The sequence below is a fragment of the Hypanus sabinus genome, chromosome 13 (genome assembly GCF_030144855.1).
Source record: "Hypanus sabinus isolate sHypSab1 chromosome 13, sHypSab1.hap1, whole genome shotgun sequence".
NCBI lineage: Eukaryota > Metazoa > Chordata > Chondrichthyes > Myliobatiformes > Dasyatidae > Hypanus > Hypanus sabinus.
This window is the reverse complement of record NC_082718.1, coordinates 18221771-18244122: the sequence shown is the minus strand read 5'-3', so window position 1 is coordinate 18244122 and position 22352 is coordinate 18221771. Positions and strand designations below refer to the sequence as shown.

The window sequence follows — 22352 nt, the reverse complement described above, 5'->3', positions numbered from 1 at the left end:
ACTTTTCTGTAATACCATGGGCTCTTATCTTGGTAAGCAACCTCATATGCAGATGTATCTATCACAAGGAAGAATTGTTAGTTGGTCTCAATTCAAGTAGAGTTTCACCCAATATTCAGATCACCCTGAGCTAGTTCACAACATTCCTGCTCTATGATATTGTCCATTGAAGTAACTAAACCAAAACATGGTGATGAATTAACTTAGATCTGTGCCAGGTAGCTCTGCCACTAGAACATCTCCATTAAGTGGAAGGGGTTGACCAGGCCAGTAGGTGTGATTTGTGGGTTTATTCTACACAGTGGTATTAATGTCATGTAAGGTCATGTATCAGGTTTAGTTTTACCAAAGATAGAACGCAGAACAGTATACAGCACAGTATAGGCCCTTTGGCTCATATTGTAGTGACGAACTTGTAACCTACTCCAAAATCAACCTAAACAACTTTGAAGGAGCCAGGTTTCCTCCACAGTCGCCACTAAGTGGCCACATGCACTTTACACCTGGCCTCAGTTTTGTACCAATCAAGACCGATATAAGTAACTCAACCTTATAATTGGAAGCATTGATTAAACAGTGCAGTTGTGGTTTGTTTCAGCTTTGTTTTTTAATTAATTTCTAGTAATTTAAAGTAAAGTTAATTACTTAAATCTGTCTGTTTTAACGCCACCAATTCAGTCAAAAGGCCAAAGTAATGGAAGGCCCAAGTTTCAGGATTCAATGTTAGAAGTTAGTCAATTCTTGTGACCAGCTCTACTTCGAGGGAAATGTGCAGCAGCCAGATGTGGAGCTCATCTAAGCTGCAAAAGTGCAACTGTAAGAAGCGTTGGGGAGATGTGTGTGGGCAGTAAGCCAGATCAAATGCAATCCAGCCTTTGGAAAACTATTACCTTTGCTGGCAAATTTTGATGGCATTCATGCTGTGACCCGAAAAGACCTTGTTATAAAAATTTAGAACATAGTTGTTACTTTGAAAATCAGCGGCAGCTGGGTGCTTATGCTGCATAGACTTCACATCTCCTCCAGCAAAGATCAAAAATAATTAATCAGTAGCTTCCTTGGTGACTGCTATCTGCTGCAGGCAATGTCAGGATAACTGGTGCCTGTTGCTAACCCTTTATGTTTGATTGTAGAGCCTGTATGTCCTCCTTCTTTTCAAGCGCTCATGATCACCTTGCTGGTCCGACCAGGTGACAGAGATGGCAATAGACGCACAATCTTGGCAATACAAGAGGCAAACCAGAAACTGCATCCTTAGAGCTTAGCTAGGAGGCAAATCGAGGCATCAGGCCAGTAGATGGTTGTGGGCTAGAAGCAGCTTTTGTCCCTTGATTTGTTAAAAGCAAATCTATCTTTTTAGGAGTAGCATCCTTGTAAAAATGAGGGGGAAAGGAGCAGTAAGGTATGATCCAGAATTTCTAATCCCTAGAGTCATCCTTTGTGTCAGGAGAACACACCACTATTAAATTCCAAACAGCTAACGGTGCGTAGCTGGCAGACATGTGGACACTCCTCTGCTGGAGCTGCTGTCCTTCTGTTCCCTCACCCACTGAGGCATGAAATTTGCATCAAAGTCCTTCAGATGTCACAAAACAATGATCAGTGTATCACTGACATAAGAGCAAACTGTAGCTATTTGATGACTTTGAACAAAATGACAGGGAGTAGAAATGGTGGAATATGATTCATGGAATGATTTTGGAAACACTGCACCCTGTTCCTCACATGCAGAGAGTTTACAATCACTCTTATATTTTAGATAGCTGCTTTGAACATAAATTCAAAAAGCTTTAGTGAAATATTTAATGACAATGTGGAAATATCATTATCAGATTTCAATTTGCTTCTGAATGCTTGCTAAAAGCACAGAATATAAATAATTTAGCAACACATTTAGAAGGCAGTTAAATATGAGACCATGTTATCAGCTTACACTTACATACTTTCTCCATCTCCTTATTATTCATGTTATAGTGTGTGGTTGATCATGAAATGGTTCATGGTCAATTATATATTATGTTGATGCCTCATATAACCTTTCCCTGTAATGTTTAATGGATTTACCTAAAGTTAGATTAAAAGCCATGCTCACAGAAAGCTGGAAGAACTCAGCTGGTCAGGCAAAATTTTTGGAGGAAAATAAACAGCCAACATTTCAGGCTGAGGCGTTTCATCAGGACTGGAACCAGATAGGTCCATTATTACAACGAGTTTTCTTAATAAAATGCCAGATTTATTGAACACAAGATTCCCAGCTGTAATAGCAGGAAATAAAATATCTCCTGGTTAATAGTCCAGAGGTTTGAATAATAGTGGAGTTGCCGAACTATTACTCTACTAATTGAAATGTAATTCCATGATTTAAGAAGAGAGATGGAGGAGAACGAACCAAGATCAGTTTGTCATCAGTAATCAAGAAACTACTGGAGTCTAATATTAAGGATGTGATAATAGGGTATTTGGACAATAATAATGGGATTAGGGAGAGTAAACATGGATTTGGAAGAAGGCAATCCTGTTTGACAGATCTTGAATTTTTTGAGTTTGTAACTTGCAGAAAGAACAAACCAGTCAATGTGGTGTGTTTGAAGTTCCAGGAGGCCTTTAATAAGGTGCCACAAAGAGATCATTAAATCAAATTAAAATGCATAGTAATGGAGATAGTATATTGGTGTGGATTGATGGTCAAAAAGCAGAGAATAGGATAAATGGGCCATATTCAGCTTGTGGGGGCTACGATTAGTAAGGGTCTCATGGGGATCAGTGCCTGGACCATGTCTGCATACAATCTATATCAATGGTTTGGGATGAGGGGTGCAAATATATCCAGCCCAAATTGAACTCACCTAATGTTAGGAATCTGGCATATTATTCCTTTGGCATAATTGAAATCTCTACAGATTTCAGGGGTTAACAAAATTCAATTCTATCATTGTCCAGCTCAGTTACACTCCAGTTTCCATTCTTGTATAATTGAACCGTCCAAAATAAAGAAAAATCTCCTTCTATCCTGTGTCTCTACAGACTCTCTTAGATTTGCCTTTGAACTCTTCTGCCTCTTCAAGAGATCTACAGAAGAGCAAGTTCAGGTCCTCCAGTTACTATTATTCCTGTTGTTCTTTCCAATGGTTCTATCTGGGTTTACAAGTTCCACATACCCCCAAAACGAATGTCACCATACAAAGAAAGTGACGCGCTGGGTTGGAGCACCCTACTCTTACCACAGCTCACCATGATAGTTATCTTCCAAAAGATTCTGAAAATTTGTATGCCAATATAGCAGAGAGTAGTGGGAGAAGGAAGAGAATCCCAAAGATTTCAAGAAAACTTTTAGAAGAAATTTACAAGGTACTAATAGATTATTCAGTTCTATGTATATCTGATGCATTCCACACCAGGCAAAGTCAACTATTATCAAGGCATTTTGACAAGGCAATTTACTAGCTTTTAGGCCAGGACATGCATAAATATTTATATATACTTTACACTTCCAAATCATTAATTAAGAATTAAAAAGCTGCCTAATTTATGAATATTTTACAACAAGCAACTTTACGCAACAGGCTGTCCACAATTATATTGTGCACACATTGTCCTGTAGACCCAGGAAGAATTAAAAGAACGTTTATATCTACTGATATAAACTAAACCAGCATTTTTCAGTTCACTTGGGAGGGAATATTGATAGCAAACTATTAAAAAGCACCCTTTATTAAAGTAAATTGAGTTATTTATTAAAATCAATTACCCATTTCCTCTAAGTATTTCCTTAATAGCATCTCCAGAAATGCCATTACATTGTTCTGCTGCTTGACTGTTAATTAAGGATGACAATTAAAACCAGTGCTTGAAAAGCAAATCATAACATAGAAAATAGATCTTGTTGCATTTTTACAGTTGTCAGGTATGAAGCTGTAGTTATCACTGAGCTGTGGCAGAAGGATGGTTGTAGTTAGGAGCTAAATGTCCAATGTTACACTTTGTATGGGAATGATAGGAAGGTAGGCAGGGGGAGTGGCGTGGCTCTGATGGTGAAGAATGGCATCACATCATTTGAAAGATGTGACATAGGATCAGAAGATGTTGAATCTTTTTGGGTTGAGTTAAGAAACTGCAAGGGTAAAATGACCCTGATGGCAGTTATATACAAGCCTCCAAGCAGTAGCTGGGATGTGGACTACAGATTACAATGAGAAATAGAAAAGTCATGTCAAAAGGGCAATGTTATGATAGTCATGGGAGATTTTAACATACAGGTAGATTGGGAAAATCAGGTTGGTAATGAGAGTGAATCTGTTGAATGCCTGCAAGTTAGCTTTTAGAGCAGTTTGTCGTTGAACCTACTAGGGTTCAGCTATACTGGATTGGGTGTTACGTAATGAACTGCACGTGATTAGGGAACTTAAGGTAAAGGAGCCCTCAGAAGTCAGTGATCACAATAGGATTGGGTTCAACATGAAAGTTGATAGGGCGAAAGTAAAGTCTGATATAGCAGTATTTCAGAGGTGTAAAAGAAATTACAATGGTATGAAAGAGGAGTTGGCCAAAGCAAATTGGAAGGAGGTGCCAGCAGTGATGACAGCAGAGCAACAATGGCCTTGAGTTTCTGGGGAAAGGAGGAAGGTGCAGAATAGATGTATTCCAAAAACAAAGAAATACTCAAATGGCAAAATAGTACAACAGTGGCTAACAAGGGAAGTCAAAGCTAATGTAAAAGCAAAAGAGAGGGCATACAACAAGGTAAAAATTAGCAGGAAGATGGAGGATTGGGAAGCTTTTAAAAACCTACAGAAATCAATTAAGATAATTATTAGGAGGAAAAAGATGAAATATGAAAGTAAACTAGCAAACAATATCAAGATGGATAGAAAAAAGCTTTTTCAAGTATATAAAAAAATAAAAGAGGGTGAATATAGGACTGTTAGAAAATAAGGCCAGGGAAATAATAATGGGGGACAAGGAGATGGCAGATAAACTAAATGAGTATTTTGCATCAGTCCTCACTGTGGACGACACTAACAGAGTGCCAGGGTTGAAGGGTGTGAGGGAAGAGAAATGACTGCAGTACCTATTATAAGGGAGAAGGTGCTCAAAAAGCTGAAAGACCTAATGGTTCATAAATTACCTGGACCAGATGAACTGCACCCGAGTGTTCTGAAAAAGTAGAGGTAGATATTGTGGAGGCATTTGTAATGATCCTTCAAAAATTATTGGACTCTGGCATGGTGCCAGAGGACTGGAAAATTGCAAATGTCACTCAACTCTTTAAGAAAGGAGAAACGCAGCAGAAAGGAAATTATAGATCAGTTCCCTTAACCTCAGTGGTTGGGAAGATGTTGGAATCAGTTGTTAATGATGAGGTTATGGAGTACTTGGTGATACAGGACAAGATGGGACAAAATCAGCATGGTTTCCTTCAGGGAAAATCTTTGGAATTCCTGGTGGAATTCTTTGAGGAGATTACAAGCGAGATAGGTAAAGGGAATGTAGTGGATATTGTATATTTGGATTTTCAGAAGGCCTTTGAGAAAGTGCTGCACATGAGGCAGCTTATCAAGGAAAGAGACCATGGTGTTACTGGCATGATTAGAGCATTGGATGATTGATAGGAGGCAGTGAGTGGGAATAAAAGGATACTTCTCTGGTTGGCTGCCAGTGACCAGTGGTGTTCCGCAGGGGCTGATGTTGTGACTGCTTCTTTTGATGCTGTAAATCAATTATTTAGATGATGAAATAGATGGCTTTATTGCCAAGTTTGCAGATGATATGAAGATTAGTGGAGGGCAGGTAGTGTTGAAGAAACAGGAAGGCTGCAGAAGTACTTAGGAGAATGTGCAAGAAAGTGGCAAATGAAATACAAAGCTGGAAAATGCATGGTAATGCATTTTGGTAGAAGAAATAAGTGTGCAGACTATTTTCTAAATGGGGAGAAAACCCAAAAGTCTGAGATGCAAAGGGACTTAGGAGTCCTTGTGCAGAACACTCTAAAGATTAACTTACAGGTTGAGATAGTGGTTAGGAAGGCAAAATGAACAGTAGCATTCATTTCAAGGGGTCTAGAGTATAAATTGCAGGAATGTGATGCTGAGGCTTTATAAGCCACTCGAGACCTCAGTTTGAGTATTGTGAACAGTTTTGGCTCCTCATCTAAGAAAAGATGTGCTGGCATTGGAGAGGGTTCAGAGGAGTTTTACAAGGATGATTTTGGAAATGAAAGAGTTATCACATGAGGAATGTTTGATCGCTCTGGGCCTATACTCACTGGAATTTACAAGGATTGGTGGATCTCTTTGAAACATTTCAAATGTTGAAAGGCCGAGACAGAGTAGATGTGGAAAGGATGTTTCCCATGGTGGGTAAGTCTAGGACAAGAGGGCACAGCCTCAAGACAGAGGGGCATCCATTTAAAACAGATGCAGAGATATTTCTTTCACCAGAGGCTGGTACATTTGTGGAATTTGTTACCACAGGCAGGTGTTGGGTGTATTTAAGGCAGAGATTGATAGATCCTTGATTGGCCATGGCATCAAAGGTTACAGGGAGAAGGCTACCAAGAAGGCTGGGGAGTGGGACTGAGGAGGGTAAGAGAAGATCAGCCATGATTGAATGAAAATGGCAGAGCAGGCTCGATGGGCCAAATAGCCAAATTCTGCTCCTATGTCTTATGGTCTTAGCATTATAGGCACATGTCCTTATTAACCCAAAATGTTGTACCAAACTAATTAAATTAATAATCAGATTTCCAACTAAACTAATCCCTTAATGCCATAAGCTGTAAGCCACAATGTCCATCAGCTTACATTTCATGCACATTCATGTGTATCTAAGGTCCTTTTCAATGGCTTTATCATATTTGCTTCCACCACCCCAGGCAGTGCGGTTCATGCCCTCTAGTATTAGAAATTTCAGTCCTGAGAAAAAGGTAAACAATGTACACTCCATCTATCCCTCTCATAATCTTATAAATCTCTATCAGAGCTCTCCTCAGCCCCCACCATTCCGAAGTGAACTCCCCAAATTCGTCCAACCTCTAATGGAACATGCCATCTAATCCAGTCAACATTCTATTAAGCCTCTTCTGCACCCTCTCCAAAGCTTCAGAATCCTTCCTATAATGAAGTAATCAGAACTGAATGCAATACTCCAGATGCTGCCCTACTAAACCTACAACATAACTTACCAACTTCTGCATTCAATTTCCTGACTAATAAAGGCTTGCATGACATATGCCTTCTATATCACCCTATCAACCCTGGTGGCCACTTTTGGAGACAATGGACTTGGACCCCAAGATCCCTCTGCACATCAGCACTGTCTTGCCATTGGCAGTGTACTATCCCTTTACATTTGTTATCCCAAAGTGCAACACTTAGCATTTGACTGAGTTAATCTCCCATCTGCCATTTCTTTGCCCATATCTGTAGCTGATCTATATCCTGCTATATCCTTCGGCAGTCTTCTACACTATTCACGACACCACCAATCTGCATATTATCTACAAACTTACTAACCTATCCATCTACCTTTTTATCTAGGTCATTTATATAGAATCACAAACAGCATAAGTCCCAGTGAAGGTTCCTGCAGAACACTTCTTGTTTTGGACCTCCAGCTAGAATAGATCCCATCAATCACTACGCTCTGTCTTCTATGGGCAAGCCAATTCTGAACCCAAAAGGCCAATTCACCTGAGGATCCCCTGCATATTAAACTTCTCAATGAGCATCCAGTGAGGGCCCTTGCTAACTCCTTAATAAAATCCATGTGAGCGATATCCATAGTTCAACCTTCATGAATTATCTTTATCACCTTTGTGAAAAAAAAATCAGTCAAGATATTAAGACACAACTTGCTCTGCACAATGCCATACCAAATGTCCCCAGTTAGGCCATGTTTTTCCAAGTGCTCATAAATCCTATCTGTAAAATCCTGGAAACTATACACTCACCCGTCTATAACTCCAGGATTATCCATATTCCCTTTCTTGAATAATAGACATCACCCATGGCTAGAGAGGATGTGAAGAAATTGGCCAAGGCTGAAGCACTGTTTTTCCTACCTCTCGCAATAATGTGATGTTCAGGCCCTGGAGACTTTAAGAGACACAACACCACTTCCTCTTTTATCTTGAAATGTCCTAGCAAATAAGCATGATCTACACTGATCTCCCTGTCCCCCACATGCTTTTGCTTGGAAAACGCGGATGTGAAATGCTCATTTGGGACCTCACCCACAGGCTCTGCTTCCTAGCAGGTGTCCGCTTCATATCCTACTCTCTCCCTAGATAGCATCTTGCTCTTGATATATGTACAGAAAGCCTTGGGATTCTTTTTAACCATATTTGTCAAGGACTTTGTGCCCCTCCTGGTGTCCCTGTCTAATAAGCTCAGGAACAGGTTAATAACCATACTTCAACAACAATAGCTCTCAGTTTCTCATGTTGAAATTGTGCTGATTTATACTCCCTTCTTATTCATTCTGACTTATTCATTCCCTTTCAGGTACTTGCTGCCCCTAGTTTCCTAGTTCTTGAAATTCACATTATGATGTCAGTGGTGTTATATGATTGTGTGATAACACTTTACAAAACGCAAAAAGCTGTAAATTGCATCTACAGATTTAGTACATAAAAGAGTGACCTACTGCATTCAAGTCATTTGAATTTGAACGGTTTGCTTGTGTCCAATATCTAAACATTTTCAGGTTATTGCTGCTGTTGCTACTTTCCAATAAATTTGATATTTTTTACTTTGATAGATCATACATAAGCTAATGCTACTTTAAGTTAACTGAACTTGCACTTCCAACAAAGATTTGCCTACAAGGATATTATGAAAACTCTTCAAAAAGACACCATCTGGCAAGGCTCCCCTTAAATTAACCTGTAATGCATAACATTGATCTCAGAAGATCCATACCAAACTTCCTTTCAAAAGATTTTAGTGTAATCTGATCCCTAAACTTTCTTATTGCATACTTAATGAAAATCAGTGAAAGTCTGAAAGAAAAGGAACATACACAGAATTCTTAAGAAATTCAGCAGGTCAGGCAGCATCTATGGAAAAGAGTAAACAGTCGATGTTTCAGGCCAAGACATTGACTATTTACTCTCTTCCACAGATGCTGCCTGACCTGCTGAGTTCTTCCAGCATTTTGTGTGTGTTGCTTGGATTTCCAGCATCTGCAAATTTACTCATCTTTGTTTTACTGCAAGAGCAAGGACAGTTTTAGTTTTTCATAGCAAATTTGAGCCAAGAATATCATCACAACTCTCTGTAATTTTACCAAAGATAAACTCCCAATTGATATGCAAGTATCATATTTCCCAATTGACATGCAAGTATCATATTGTAGGAGAGTAGAAGTAATTATGAAGAAATTTCCAACTTTTGCATTAAAAGAAATCAACTTTGACAAGATATCCCATTATTTGGGACACATCCAGATATCCTTTATTCTGCTGGTCATCAGTGAATATCTTTATTTTGTTCAATTTTGTTGTTTAATTATAGTTCACACATCTTTGTTAACCTTCCCAAGCTGACTGGCCCATTTTCCTCTTACTTGTAGTTGGCTTAAAAACTAGAACCAATGAAAATCTGCTTTTTACAGGTTCCTCCCACCTCCAAAATGGATAGTGGGAGCCAGGAAAATAAAAAGATGGTGAGGAAAATATTTTATTAAAGCAAGTCATATTTAGAGTACTGTACACAAATGTTTATATGCTAAGTTAAGTAAAAATGTAGTCCTAGTCATTAAATAATTTTTGGATATCTAATTTCATTGGTCTTGAGTTCTCAGAGTTCTTACATTCTGCACTAAATGCCAAAAGAAATAGTTGCAAATAGTCTGTAATCACATTTGTTTAAACTTTTATTAATGTTACTTGTTTTTTATATATTTATCTTCAGTTACTAGAAATTTTATATTGATGTACAAATTAAGAGTATTTTAAATGAGCCATGATTCTGAAAATTTGAACTTAAATTAGTAATATCTAAATTTACAACTGGCAAATAACACTCCAAAGCAGGATTATATTTTTTGAGTCCAAGCCTACACTGAACCTTTCATTATCGTTTTAGCAGACAACTCCAGCTCCTGGAATGCCTCCACTGCAGGCTCCCCTAGCCTGTCGGAAATAACCATGATCCCCGACGATCAGATAGCACCATCATTATCATTGCATTCTGCTCCAACCTGTGATTCCATTCACCAGCTACCCCCAGAGATGTTATGGGATACTAAGAAAGAACATGACATTGTGAGGAGGGAGCACTTTGTAGATCACAATGAGAGAAGACATAGATTGGAGAGCCCTAGCAGAGTAGACAAGTTGAAGCAGCATCAAACTTCTAAAAAGAACATTACAAGGTTCTCTACAGAAAACAGCAAAAGGAAAGATGGTGGCAGGACCACCTCTGAAAACAGAGCAACTGGAAGGAAATGTTTTACAGAGAAAAAACTGGGGGAGGACAAGTTTGACAAGAGAAGCAATGAGAAACCTAAACGTGGTAGATCCATGTCGCCAGCTTCCAGGAGGGGAAGATCTCCTGGCTTAAAGGAGGATCACAAAGTTGCAGATATCAGTGAGAGAAAATTGCTGGAAACACATAAAAACAAAATAAAAGCAGATTTTAGCTTACAGACTAATACTGGAGAAATTGGTAATTTCCACGAAAATGCCTTAGAACAGGTCAACAAAGACCTTGATGGAAGACCCCAAAAGACCTCCAGTGAGAAGCATCCACATTCAAGTCTTGCTATTCAAGGTAATAACACTGTATCTCAGAAATCAACTGTCTCACCTGGGCCATGGAAAATCCCTGGTTCCGATCGATATCCTAGTACGCTTAAACCTAGTGCTGCCACCACAGGCAGATAAACTGTTTATATGTTATCTCCCCACTGTAGTATAGATGCAGGATGTTGTCTCACTGTTTCCTCTAATCAGATTATTTATCTTGTATTTTTAACTTAATTTGAATCAGTCACCCAGCCTTATAAACTGGAAGCATTTGCATTAACAATATAATAGGAATAATATTCTTTGGTCAATACAATATTTGGGCATGGAAGATCTTTTTAAATAAAAGTACAACCAGCAGTATTTTGAGACTTCAGTAAATTGAAGTTGTATTGCTGCAACTCTTGCTATAGGACCATTGAAAAACTTGTGAACTGTGTGGATCAGTGCAGTGTGATTATGTTGGTAGCTTAACCTCAATGAGCAAGAACAATATTGGTGCTTTAGTTTCTAAAACAAAATATATGAAGGATTTGCTTCATCTGTATGCTGTAGTCACATGTATGGTATCAGTAATCTTTGTATAGTGGGGACATTGGTTGTTAAGAGTCTGGCCTTAAGTAAAACTGCACTGACAAAAGAGGCACTGAAGTAAAGTAGAAGTCTGAATTTTTGTAAATATTCAATTTTCAAACAAATGCCTAGCCCAGGGGTTAAAGTTATTCTAAATAATGCCAGGGCCTTGTTACTGAGAGTAACACAAGCTAACATATTCAAATTAAATGGCATCATATCTCAAAAGTACTCTGCCCTTTTATTCTTATCAGTGAACCAAGCACAAAATAGTGTGAGAGTAAGAAGTGGAAGTGATTTTCTTTTTACTTAGGGGAACTTGAACAAGGTTCTGTCTACTTTATCCTCTGGCCTAGCCATAACCTGGTTTCTGCCATTAAAAATCTACAGTATTATCAGGTTTTGGACAATGCTTCCGTATTGTAGTGCACGTACCTGTATTACTCTCTGATTTTAGATTCATGAAAAACTGGGATTACGATTGCATAAGCAAACTATATTTTGCACAACTCACAGCTGTTACTTGTGCAATAATTGCTGTATGCTGTCTGTAATCAAAATGATCTGTGAACATGGCACGTCACTTACCCTTTGGATCAGTATTGCTGTCTAGTGTTAGCTGTGAATTTACCTTGTACAGTATCTATAAATATGATTCCATGTATTATTAGTCACAAAGACTGTAAGTGAGCAACTATTTTTATGAAATGCACCACAATGGATAAATTAACTTTTACAGAAATCTTGTTTATGATATTCTATCTGAAACACTGTCAAATAAAATGCATACTGTATAATGAGTGTTTTCTTGGGGACTTCCAACATCTTTTATATCTGAAAATAAGATTTACTGAACCTTAAGACTTGTACTCACATTCATGATGTTATGTATATTTATTTATTGTGTTATTCAAGCTATTGTTGTGTTTCAATTTTCTATTATTGTTATGTTCTACCAACACCCTTTGTTCAAGACTTTGTTAGGGCCTTTCAGATATTAGAACATTGGCAGTTGACAGTCTTTCTCTTGTCTTTGAGGAATGACTATTTATGAATCAATTACAATGGCATGAAAAGATTTATCAAGACAGATCATAGCATACAAAGCATTTTTCAAAACATTGTGTTGGGAAACACTGCATCGGATGATCAAGGTGCAGAAATTGCAGGGGGCCTAGCAAAGATACTTAAATCATCCTTAGCAACAAATGAGACATCAGAAGATTGGAGGATAGCTAATGTTGTTCCTATTTAAGAAAGGCTGTAAAGGTAATCCACAAAATTATAGGCAGGTGAGCCTGACATCAGTAATGGGGAAGTTATTGGAAGGTACTTACTGAAAAGGACTGGATATATGAGTACTTGGATAGACGTGAACTGAGTAGGGGTAGTCAGCATGGCTTTGTGTGTGACAGGTCATGTCTAACCAATCTTAACATGTTTTGAGGAAGTTACCAGGAAAATTGATGAAGGTTAAGCAGTGGATATTGTCCACATGGACTTTAGCAAGGCATTTCACAAGGTGCCACATAGGATGTTAGTGAAGAAGGTTCAGTTGCTTGGCATTCAAGATGAAGTAGTAAATTAGATTGGAGATTGGCTTTGCGGGAGAATCCAGAAAGTGCTAGTAGATGATTGCCTCTCTGACTGGAAGTCTGTGACTAGTGGAGAATTACAGGGACTATTGCAGGGTCTGTTGTTATTTGTTATCTATATCAACAATCTGCATGATAACTGCATTAGCAAATTTGCAGATGACACCAAGATTGAGGATGTAGTGGACACCAAGGAAGAATATCAAAGCTTCCAGCGGAATCTGGACCAGCTGGAAAAAATGTGCTGAAAAATAGAATTTAAGGCAGTCAAGTGTGAGGTGTTGCACTTTGTAAGGACCAATCAGCGTAGGTCAGGGCACTGAGGAGTGCACTAGATCAAAAGAGCCTGGGAATACAGATCCATAATTCATTGAAAGTGGTGTCACAGATAGATAGGGTCATAAAGAAAGCTTTTGACACATAGACCAAAGTATTAAGTACAGGAATTGGGATGTTATGTTGAAGTTGTATAAGACATTGGCCTAATTTGGAATACTGTGTGCAGTTTTGGTCACCTACCTACAGGAAAAATGTAAGATTTAATGTGCACAGAGAAAATTTACAAGGATGTTGCCAGGACTGGAAGACTTGAGTTATAAGGTAAGATTGAATAGATTACAACTTTATTTCTTGGAACGTAGAAGATTGAGGAAAGATTTGATAATGGTATACAAAATTATGAGGGGTATAGATAGGGTAAATGCAAGCAGATTTTTCCACTGAGGTTGTGTGACTATAACTAGAGATCATGGGTTAAGGGTGAAAAGTGAAATACTTAAGGGGAAAATGAGGGAAAACATCACCTAGCAGGTGGAACAAGCTGCCATCGCAAATGGTAGATGTAATTTGGATTTCACGTTTTAAGAGAAGTTTGGATGGGTACATGGATGGGAGGGGTATGGAGGACTATGGTTATGGTGCAGGTCGATGGTTTGGTACAGACTAAATGGGCTAAAGAGCCTGTTTCTGTGCTGTAGTTTTCTATGTTAACGACCAAGATAATTATGGAAAAGGATAGGTTTGGTCCTTGCAATTTAGATTCTAAATTATAAAAAGGCCAATTTTGATGGCATCAGAAAGGATCTATAAAGTGTGAACTGAAATAGGTTGATTTCAAGCAAAGGTGCTTGGTAAGTGGGAGGACTTCAAAAGTGAAATTTTGAGAGAACAGAATTTGTATGTTCCTGTCAGAATAAAAGGAAAGAATAACAAGTTAGTTCTTGAGGGATATTGAGATATTAAGAAGTTACATACTATTGCAAGAAAAAGTTTGTGAACCTTTTGCAGTTACCTGGCTTTCTGCATTAATTGCTCATAAAATGGGGTTGGATCACAATAGTAGACAAAAACAATCTGCCTAAACTAACAATTGGACTTTTCAAGTCTTTATTGAACACCTTGTTTAATCATTCGCAGTCCAGGCTAGAAAAAGTATTTAATAACTGGTAGAACCACCTTTAGCAGCATTAACCTGATCAAACTTGCACTGTGGTGAGGAGGAATTTTAGACCATTCCTCCATATGAAACTGTTATAGTTTATCAATATTTCCGGGATACCTTGCACAAAGAGCCCTCTTCAGGTCATTTCAGAGCATCTCAATTGGGTTAAGGTCTGTACTCGGGCATTCCAAACACAAATTTTCTTGCATCATTCAATTTCTATTAAGCTTTAGGTGACAGACCACCATCCTGACATTCTCCTGTAAAATGTCTTGATACAACTTTGAATTGTTACTTTAATAATTGCAAGCTGTCCAGGCCATGAGGCAGCAAAGCAGCCTCAAATCATGATTCTCCTCCCTCCGTGCTTCACAGTTGGGATGGGGTTTTGGTGTTGGCGTGTTGTGCCCCTTTCCCTCCAAACATAGCGGTGTGCATTTTTGCCAGAAAGTTCAACTCTTGTCTCATCTGTACACAGAACTTTGCTTTTTGTGCTCTTGGTGTGATCTTTGCAGGACACCCACTCCTGGTGAGAGTAGCAACAGTACTGAATTTCCTCCATTTGTAAGTATATTTTCTTACTGTGATTGATGAATACTCAGGACTTTAGAAATGGTTTTGTAGCCTTTTCCAGCTTCATGCATCTCTACAGTTCTTCTAAGGTCCTCTGAAAGTTGTTTAGATTGAGGTGTGCTGCACATAATCAGGTCTTTCTTGAGAAGAGCAGGCTCTGTCAGTAACATCACTTTTGTGTGTCTTTTTGAAAGGTCAAGGCACCTCTTAAGACCCACACCTCTAATCTCACCTAGCTGATTTGAACACCTGACTCCAAATAGCTTTTGTAAACATTATCCCAAAGGTTCACGTAATTTTTGGAACCCAGACTGATTGCTGAAATGGTGCACTCAGTATTGATGAGAAGAAGTACAATTGTTTGTGTGTTACTAGTTTAGGCAGCTTGTGTTTGTCTATTATTGTGACTTAGATGAAGATCAAACCAAATTTTATGAGTAATTAATACAGAAAACCAAGTAGTTGCAAAGGGCTCACGAACTTTTTCTTGCAATGGTAACAGGATGGAACAAATGAGGTACTTGGAGCATATGAAATGTAAGAGAACAATTCTATTGAAGGAAATTAGGAGAGCTAAAAGAAGACATGAGGCTGCTCCAGCAGGGGAAGTGAAGGAGAATCTCAAGAACTTCTGCAGATGTGTTAAGAGCAAAAGAATAGCAAGGGACAAAATTGCTCCTCTTAAGGATCAGAGTGGTTATCTATGCTTAAAAGCAAAAGAGATGAGGGAGATCTTAAACAGACTTTTTGCATCTATATTTACTCAGGAGATGGACACGGAGTCTACAGAAGTGAAACAAAGCAGCAATGAGGTTATGGGCTGTATACTGATTACAGAGGAGGGGGTGTTTGCTGCCTTGACGCAAATTAGGGTGAATAAATCCCCAGGGCCTGACCTCAGACCTTGTGGGAGGCTAGTGTAGAAAGTGCAGGGACTCTTAACAGAGATAGTTAAAATATCCTTAGAAACAAGTGAGATGCCATGGCTAATGTTGTTCTGTTATTTATGAAAGGCTCTGGGTAAGTTATTGGAAGGTATTCTTAGGGATTGGATATATAGGTGTTTGAATAGATAGGGAATGATTATGTGTAGTTAACTTGGCTTTGTACATGGTAGGTCATGTTTAACTAGTCTTATAGAATTTTTCAAGGAAGTTAACAGGAAAGTTGATGAAGGCAAGGTAGTGGATGTTGTTTACATGGACTTTAGCGAGGCCTTTGACAAGATCCCACATGGGAAGTTGGTCAGGTAGGTTCAGTTGCTTGGCATTTAGGATGAGGTAGTTAATTGGATTAGACATTGGCTTTGTAGGACAGGCCAGAGAGTAATAGTAGATGGTGGCACGGGGTCCATTGTTTGTCATCTGTATCAACAATCTGGATCATAATGTGGTTAACAGGATCATCAAATTTGTAGATGACACCAAGATTGGTGATGTAGTGGACAGTGAGGAAGGCTATCAAAGATTGCAGTGGGATCTGGACCAACTGGAAAAATGGCAGATGGAATTTAATAGAGACAAGTGTAAAACGTAACTATGCATCAGTAACTACTTTACTAAGTTTTATAACATTGTACAAATGAAAAAAAGTTTGACACTTTTCATGATCCATGCCCTAATTATCTATTACTTATTGCCTATCCCTCATTGCCCAAGAGGATAGTGTGCTTTTTCTTGAATCACAGCCCCATTCTTCTGGCAGAAGGGCAAATAGGGTGTAGACTCAAAACTGGTCCTAAAATGGATCATTTTACTAATACTAACATCTTCAATAGGGAAAAAGGACTGACAATATATTTCCACATCTGGATGGAGGAAAACCTGCAGGTGGTAGTGTTCCCATATACCTGCTGTTCAGCATCCTTTACAGTACAATCACAATTTGGGAGATGCTGTTGGAGCAATGAAGCAAATAATTGTGTATTTTCAGATGCTGTACTTTGTAGCCAGTATGTGCCAGTGTACTAGGCAATCAATGCTTAGGTTGGAGGATAGGATAGCATTCAAGCAACCTGCAGTATCTTGAATAGTGTTGAGTGTTTTTGGTGCTGCACTCATGCTAGCACGTGGAAACTCAGCAATTAAGCTCCTTCAGCCTACTGCACCATTCATCTTACTAAACCCTACACAATTTTGGTACAACATCTACACTCGTAGTCTGTTCTTTATCCAATAAAGGCAAACATTCCAGTTGTTTTGTGGCCAACTTTCAAAAGCAATAAGCAATTATGGGAATTTAACACAAAGACAGCCAGGTCATTCTGAACATCAACAATTTGCAACAGCCCCTCCCTTCCCCCCACACACACATTTCATCTGCTCATCATCCACTACTTCTACTGTGTCCCCTCCTCCTCCTGGTCTCATCTGCCCACCCACCTCCCTTATTTGGTTCCCTGCTCCACCTTCCAATCCAATTGGATTCCATCACTTTGTAACCTCTAAACTTCTGTCGCTATTTCTACTCTCCTGTCCTCCATCTGCTTATCACTCCTCATCAGGATCCACCTATCACTCGCTAGTCCATGCTCCAGCCTTTTATACAGGCTTTCCCACCTCTGTCAGTTCAGATGAAGAGTTTCAACCCAAAACATCAACTGTCCATTCCCTGCCATTCTGAATTCCTCCAGATTCCAGCATCAGCAGTCTCTTCTGTCTTTATAATTCCTAATATCTCTACTCAGCTCTTTTACTTCTATCAAAGCAAATAACCTCAGATTTTTCCATATTATGCTCCATGTGCCATGTTATTTACCTAGTCACTAAGCTCATCCATATCCCCTGTAAGCCTCTTGTCACCATTCATCTCTCATATGGCTTTATGTCACTAACAAACTCGTAAATATTTAAGTTGGTACCTGTGAACTGCAAGAAGCAGCTCAGAGCCACTTTTGAGAGCAATGAGGGAAGGGCAGTCTACTGGCATTAGCTATAGCATCCATACCTTGATTTGATAATTTTTTAACAGCTGTACTAAAATATATCCTTTCACAAAAGCCACAAGTGCTGTTGACTCCAGAAGCAGAGATTTCTGAGAATACACAGCCAGAAGCAGAATCTTGCTCTTCAGTGGATTCAGTTAAGTGATTATTTGGGTTTGCACAATGATTCACAGTTCAGGGATGGGACACTAGCATATATGACAATTGTAGGTGCTAGCATTTAGTTATATCACTTGTGGGTGTGAACTGTGATTAGCAGATGACAACGCATACCAAAAAAAATTAAGAATTTTAAACTGGACTTGTGGTGCCCTCTCTCCTTACCCATTTCTGTCCCTCAATTAATATCTAAGATCTTCTGCTGGTTAAAGCTTCTGTTGGGGCACCTTTTGCTGAGCCTGTTGCAGGCTTCAGTGACTGGAAATCTTCAACCTAGAGCAGTCCAAAAGTAGCTGCCATCTATAGCAAAGACACTCTGATTTACCATCTGGCACACCAATAGCTTCATACTGCTCATGGAACCAAGATCTTCACAAATGGTCTTTTGGCCTCATTTAAACCAGGTTTATCTTGGCACAGCAACTATGTTTGCATCATCTTTAACATAGTTAAGTATCTAATATCTAACAGAAAAGTAATTAGAATACAGTATTAACCTGTGGGCTAGAAAAGATGGCCAAAAGTTAGTCAAAGAGATTGGTTTTGAAAAGCATCTTAATGAAGTGAGGCAATCCCAGAGCACAAGTACTGGGATTCAAAAAGCTATAAGCAGAGCTGCCAAAGATGAAACAACTAAAGATAAGTACGTACAACACCCCAGAAAGAGATCAAACAACTTAGACTGTGCAGCATGAAAGATGAATGTTACTGATAGGAAATCTGACACATCTGCAAGAATTTAAGGGCAGATGTCTTCTGAAAGTGCTCATACATAACCCATAATGGAGCAAATTCTTGAATGCAGTCAAACAATGTTTTGGGCTTCAATTTCAAGAATCATAGTTCATGAATGAATAAGGAAATGAGAACTGGATACCAACACGTCAACCACACCTCTCAAACCCATAAGCAAGAAGGACAAGGTCCCCAGGAACAGGAAATGCTACCGCTCTCCAAGTTGCCCACCATCTTGATCCTGAAACATACTCCATCGTCACTGGGTCAAAATTCTGGACTTCTCTATCTAACAGTATTGTAGGAGTATCTTCACCACAAGGGTACTTTTTACTTTGTTGTTGTACTATTGTGTTCCAGGATTTTGATCTAGCAACAATTAAGCACTCATTTTTAAGTGAGAATGATGTCAATCTTAGAAATGACCTTGTAAGTGGTGGTATTCCTGATTTTCCCCACCCGAAACACTCTGCTATATGAATTACCTCCATGGAATCAGCTTCTATAAGTCTGTTAATAACACTCAATGGCATCCTTGCATTTCCTTGTCTACATTTGGCAACCTAACTGAGCTTCAGATACACAGGCTTTTGTCACAATATTGATTTACCTTCCATTCTGCATATTTCATTGACTTCAGATTATCCAAATCTGTTACACATTGCCTAGATCCCTGCCTCCAATAAATGCACAAAGTCCCACTTATCTCTAATATCTAATGCCGACAGCAATTCCCAGTTCTCAGAATTAAAATTTTACTCATCCTTAAAATATCTTCATGGTTTTGTCCTTGCCTCATATTTACAAAATTTCCTCGCCTCCACTCCAAGTTCTTAAAACCTTCCCAATTCTTTCACCCCACTAACAGCAGCTAAGTTCAACGAATGAGGAACTCCCTTGATTGGTGTCTGTTCAAAAAATATCTCTATTGTAGGATCTCAGTGAGAATGAATGATAAATGCCTGTTAGATTCAAGATAGAAGTCTAATACCCATTCTATGCTACAATGTTTTAAAACTTCTGTTACTGTATACAAGGGAAAGAGTTAATCTGAACTTTTAAAGTCACAAGACTATCATAAAAGAATATATTTTTCTGGATTTCTTCTCTTTACACGTGTAAATATCTAAAGATTATAGATGGGGACTTAGTTATTAAAAGCATAAATCAGTTCCATTACTAAATGGTATACAAGTGACAGAAAGATACACAGATGTCTCCAAAGGCACACTTGACGTTAACAGCTTAGTATGACAGCACAGAGGAGAACAGTGGAGAAGGGATTTAAATAGTGCTCTGGAACCTGCTATTTATTCCACAAATAGCACAAAAATATTTTTCAGTTCAGTACATTCAATTCTTCATTTTCGTAAAGATTATACAAAAAATTAGTTTTGGAAAAATGCAAGTTCAGTTCCAATACATGCATTAAATATAAAATATTAAATACACAACTTGAATTGATAACTAGTTCTTATTTAGACCTTCCCATAAAAGTATCTGCATTATAGAAATAAACAATATACAAGCAAATAGGAAGTGATAAATTTCAGATACAATTATGGAGAACTTTTCTCAATTGTCAGTCACAAAATATTTATTCCTTCAAAGGTAAATGCCAGTTATACCTCCTATTTACCAGACAAAATTTTTGTTTTGTAGTTGATATTTCTTTGCATTCACGCTGCCATTACCTGCCATTTCTGCTAAACTGAATATACTGCACTGAACCAGATTTCAATGCTTCCAAAGGCATATAATCAAAGTACCACCACTTTTAGCTTAACAGATTATATGTCCTTAAATCTGCAACAATACATTCTTTCACTTATCAAAATGCACTTCAATCATTATCAAACATACGTTTCCATCTAAATCAGAACAAATACCACTAATTAAGTAGATATCACTTCCATACTAAAACAACCGTCAGAGGTGCAGCTGTGATAACAGTCCATTGTTTGAATAAATACATTTCTTGCTAATTTTAAAGTTGCTTCTATCAAAACACCTTCCATTGAGGAAGGCATAAAGCTTTATTGCTGTAATGAGAATATATCAAAAGTATTTCATTTGCTACATACTGAATAAAAATTGACCACAAAGTAATACTTATAAATCAAAATAATTTGATAACTAAATAAGTGCAAAAACAGTGAAACACAACATTAAAAAGTGAAACACATAACAAAAATAAAATATAAATTGCACAATTTTTTGAAATGTAAGCAATTCCTTATGTCCAAAGTGGAATTATCAGCTGTGGAGACAGGTGCCTGATTTCCCTGGGTTGCTGTGTTTCAATGATATTTTACACCTTATCAGGACTTTATCTTCCAGAGCTGTTAAGAAAAACAATCAAAAGTTTTACATTTACTTTATTATCTTCAAGCCATGGTCCAAATGTCTTTAGTGCTCAGTAACATCATTTCAATCATGTGTTTTTTTCAATTTTCCTTGGAAATAGTGCCTCAAAAGCCTCAAATTATCTGCAGCATTTTTCAAGTTTTATAACAGTTAATTTCCTTCTGCATGGTTCTTGTTTAACATTGTGAGTTAGAATTCCAAGAATTACCCAGGAATTAGCAGCAATAAAACTCTTAATGTTCTCTTCTGAACCATTCATTAGGTTTACTCTATGGAAATCTGTGTGATAACACACTTAACATCAGAGTCATTTGTGTGGTGTAAGTGGGATCTTACTAATGACATCATCTGTATGTTCCATCCAAAACTCTTCCAAACAACTAATGCTCACTTCTGATGATCACTTTGCTTTCTTTCCTCTATCGCACATTCCTGATGTAAACTCACATTCAATTTATTACAGGATTAATTCATGCCCATAAACTATTTGATGGCCATGAACTCCATCTTTTATGCTAAGGTCTCAGTATTTTAACTGCCATGTGTGAATCAGTCTTTGCACACAGTTGGTAATTACCAAGTCATTGCAACGATTGACATTTACTTGTCATCTCAGCAGGCTCAATTATTGAACGAATATGATGCAGTAAGTGTGGAAGATGGGATTGTTTCAAATAGAATGCAATGCTGAAATCCAGGGCTGATTCAGAACCAAGTGCTTTTCAACCACCTGATGCAATATTAGAAGTTGATTGTTATTTTTTGTTCCTTTTCAGGACAGATTTTTTTTAGGGAACTATCATAAATTGATGAATATGAACTTACATCAGGGATTAGCAAAAATTAGATGACAAATCTTCAAAAAATAAATCAACATTTCAAAAGCAAGATAAAGCAGTCACAAAATTAGACCTCATTGCCTGGAGTATGTTGCACTGAGGATAATCTTCCAGTGAAATTAAACCAGCTGCAAAATTTATCCAGTACTGGGTACAATTCCACTGAGACAATTCACCAACAACATATTTGGACTTAATGTCAAAGTTCACAGAATCCCACTTCTATTCTCTCAATGTGCAAGACTTTGGGGATCACGAGAATTTCCTCAGATAATGCCACATTTCCAGGCAACAAACATGATGACTTTGTCTCAAGAGTCCACACTGATGGATACTTCAAGATGCATTTCCTGAAGGGATAGATTTGGAGTGATTTGGC

At 38.1% G+C, this 22352-nt stretch overlaps 2 protein-coding genes across 18 annotated transcripts in view; one reads left to right on the top strand and one right to left on the bottom strand.

Annotated features, from left to right (window-relative positions):
- magi2a (membrane associated guanylate kinase, WW and PDZ domain containing 2a) overlaps positions 1 to 20677 on the top strand; it is a 552919-nt gene extending 532242 nt beyond the window's left edge. For 5 of the 14 annotated variants that reach the window (XM_059987235.1, XM_059987233.1, XM_059987232.1 and 2 more), the window contains one exon: positions 10086 to 20677. In XM_059987235.1, the coding sequence (XP_059843218.1) occupies positions 10086 to 10885 (800 nt within the window). In that variant the 3' untranslated portion in view covers positions 10886 to 20677. Of the gene's footprint in view, positions 1 to 9612; positions 9664 to 10085 lie in introns of all 14 variants that reach the window. The other 9 variants (XM_059987241.1, XM_059987237.1, XM_059987234.1 and 6 more) reach the window with 7 other exon arrangements.
- Positions 20051 to 22352, bottom strand: part of LOC132403684 (protein PHTF2-like) — a 91442-nt gene continuing 89140 nt past the window's right edge. For all 4 annotated transcript variants that reach the window (XM_059987245.1, XM_059987247.1, XM_059987246.1 and 1 more), the window contains one exon: positions 20051 to 21109. In XM_059987245.1, coding sequence (XP_059843228.1) covers positions 21089 to 21109 — 21 coding nt within the window. In that variant the 3' untranslated portion in view covers positions 20051 to 21088. The remainder of the gene's footprint in view (positions 21110 to 22352) is intronic.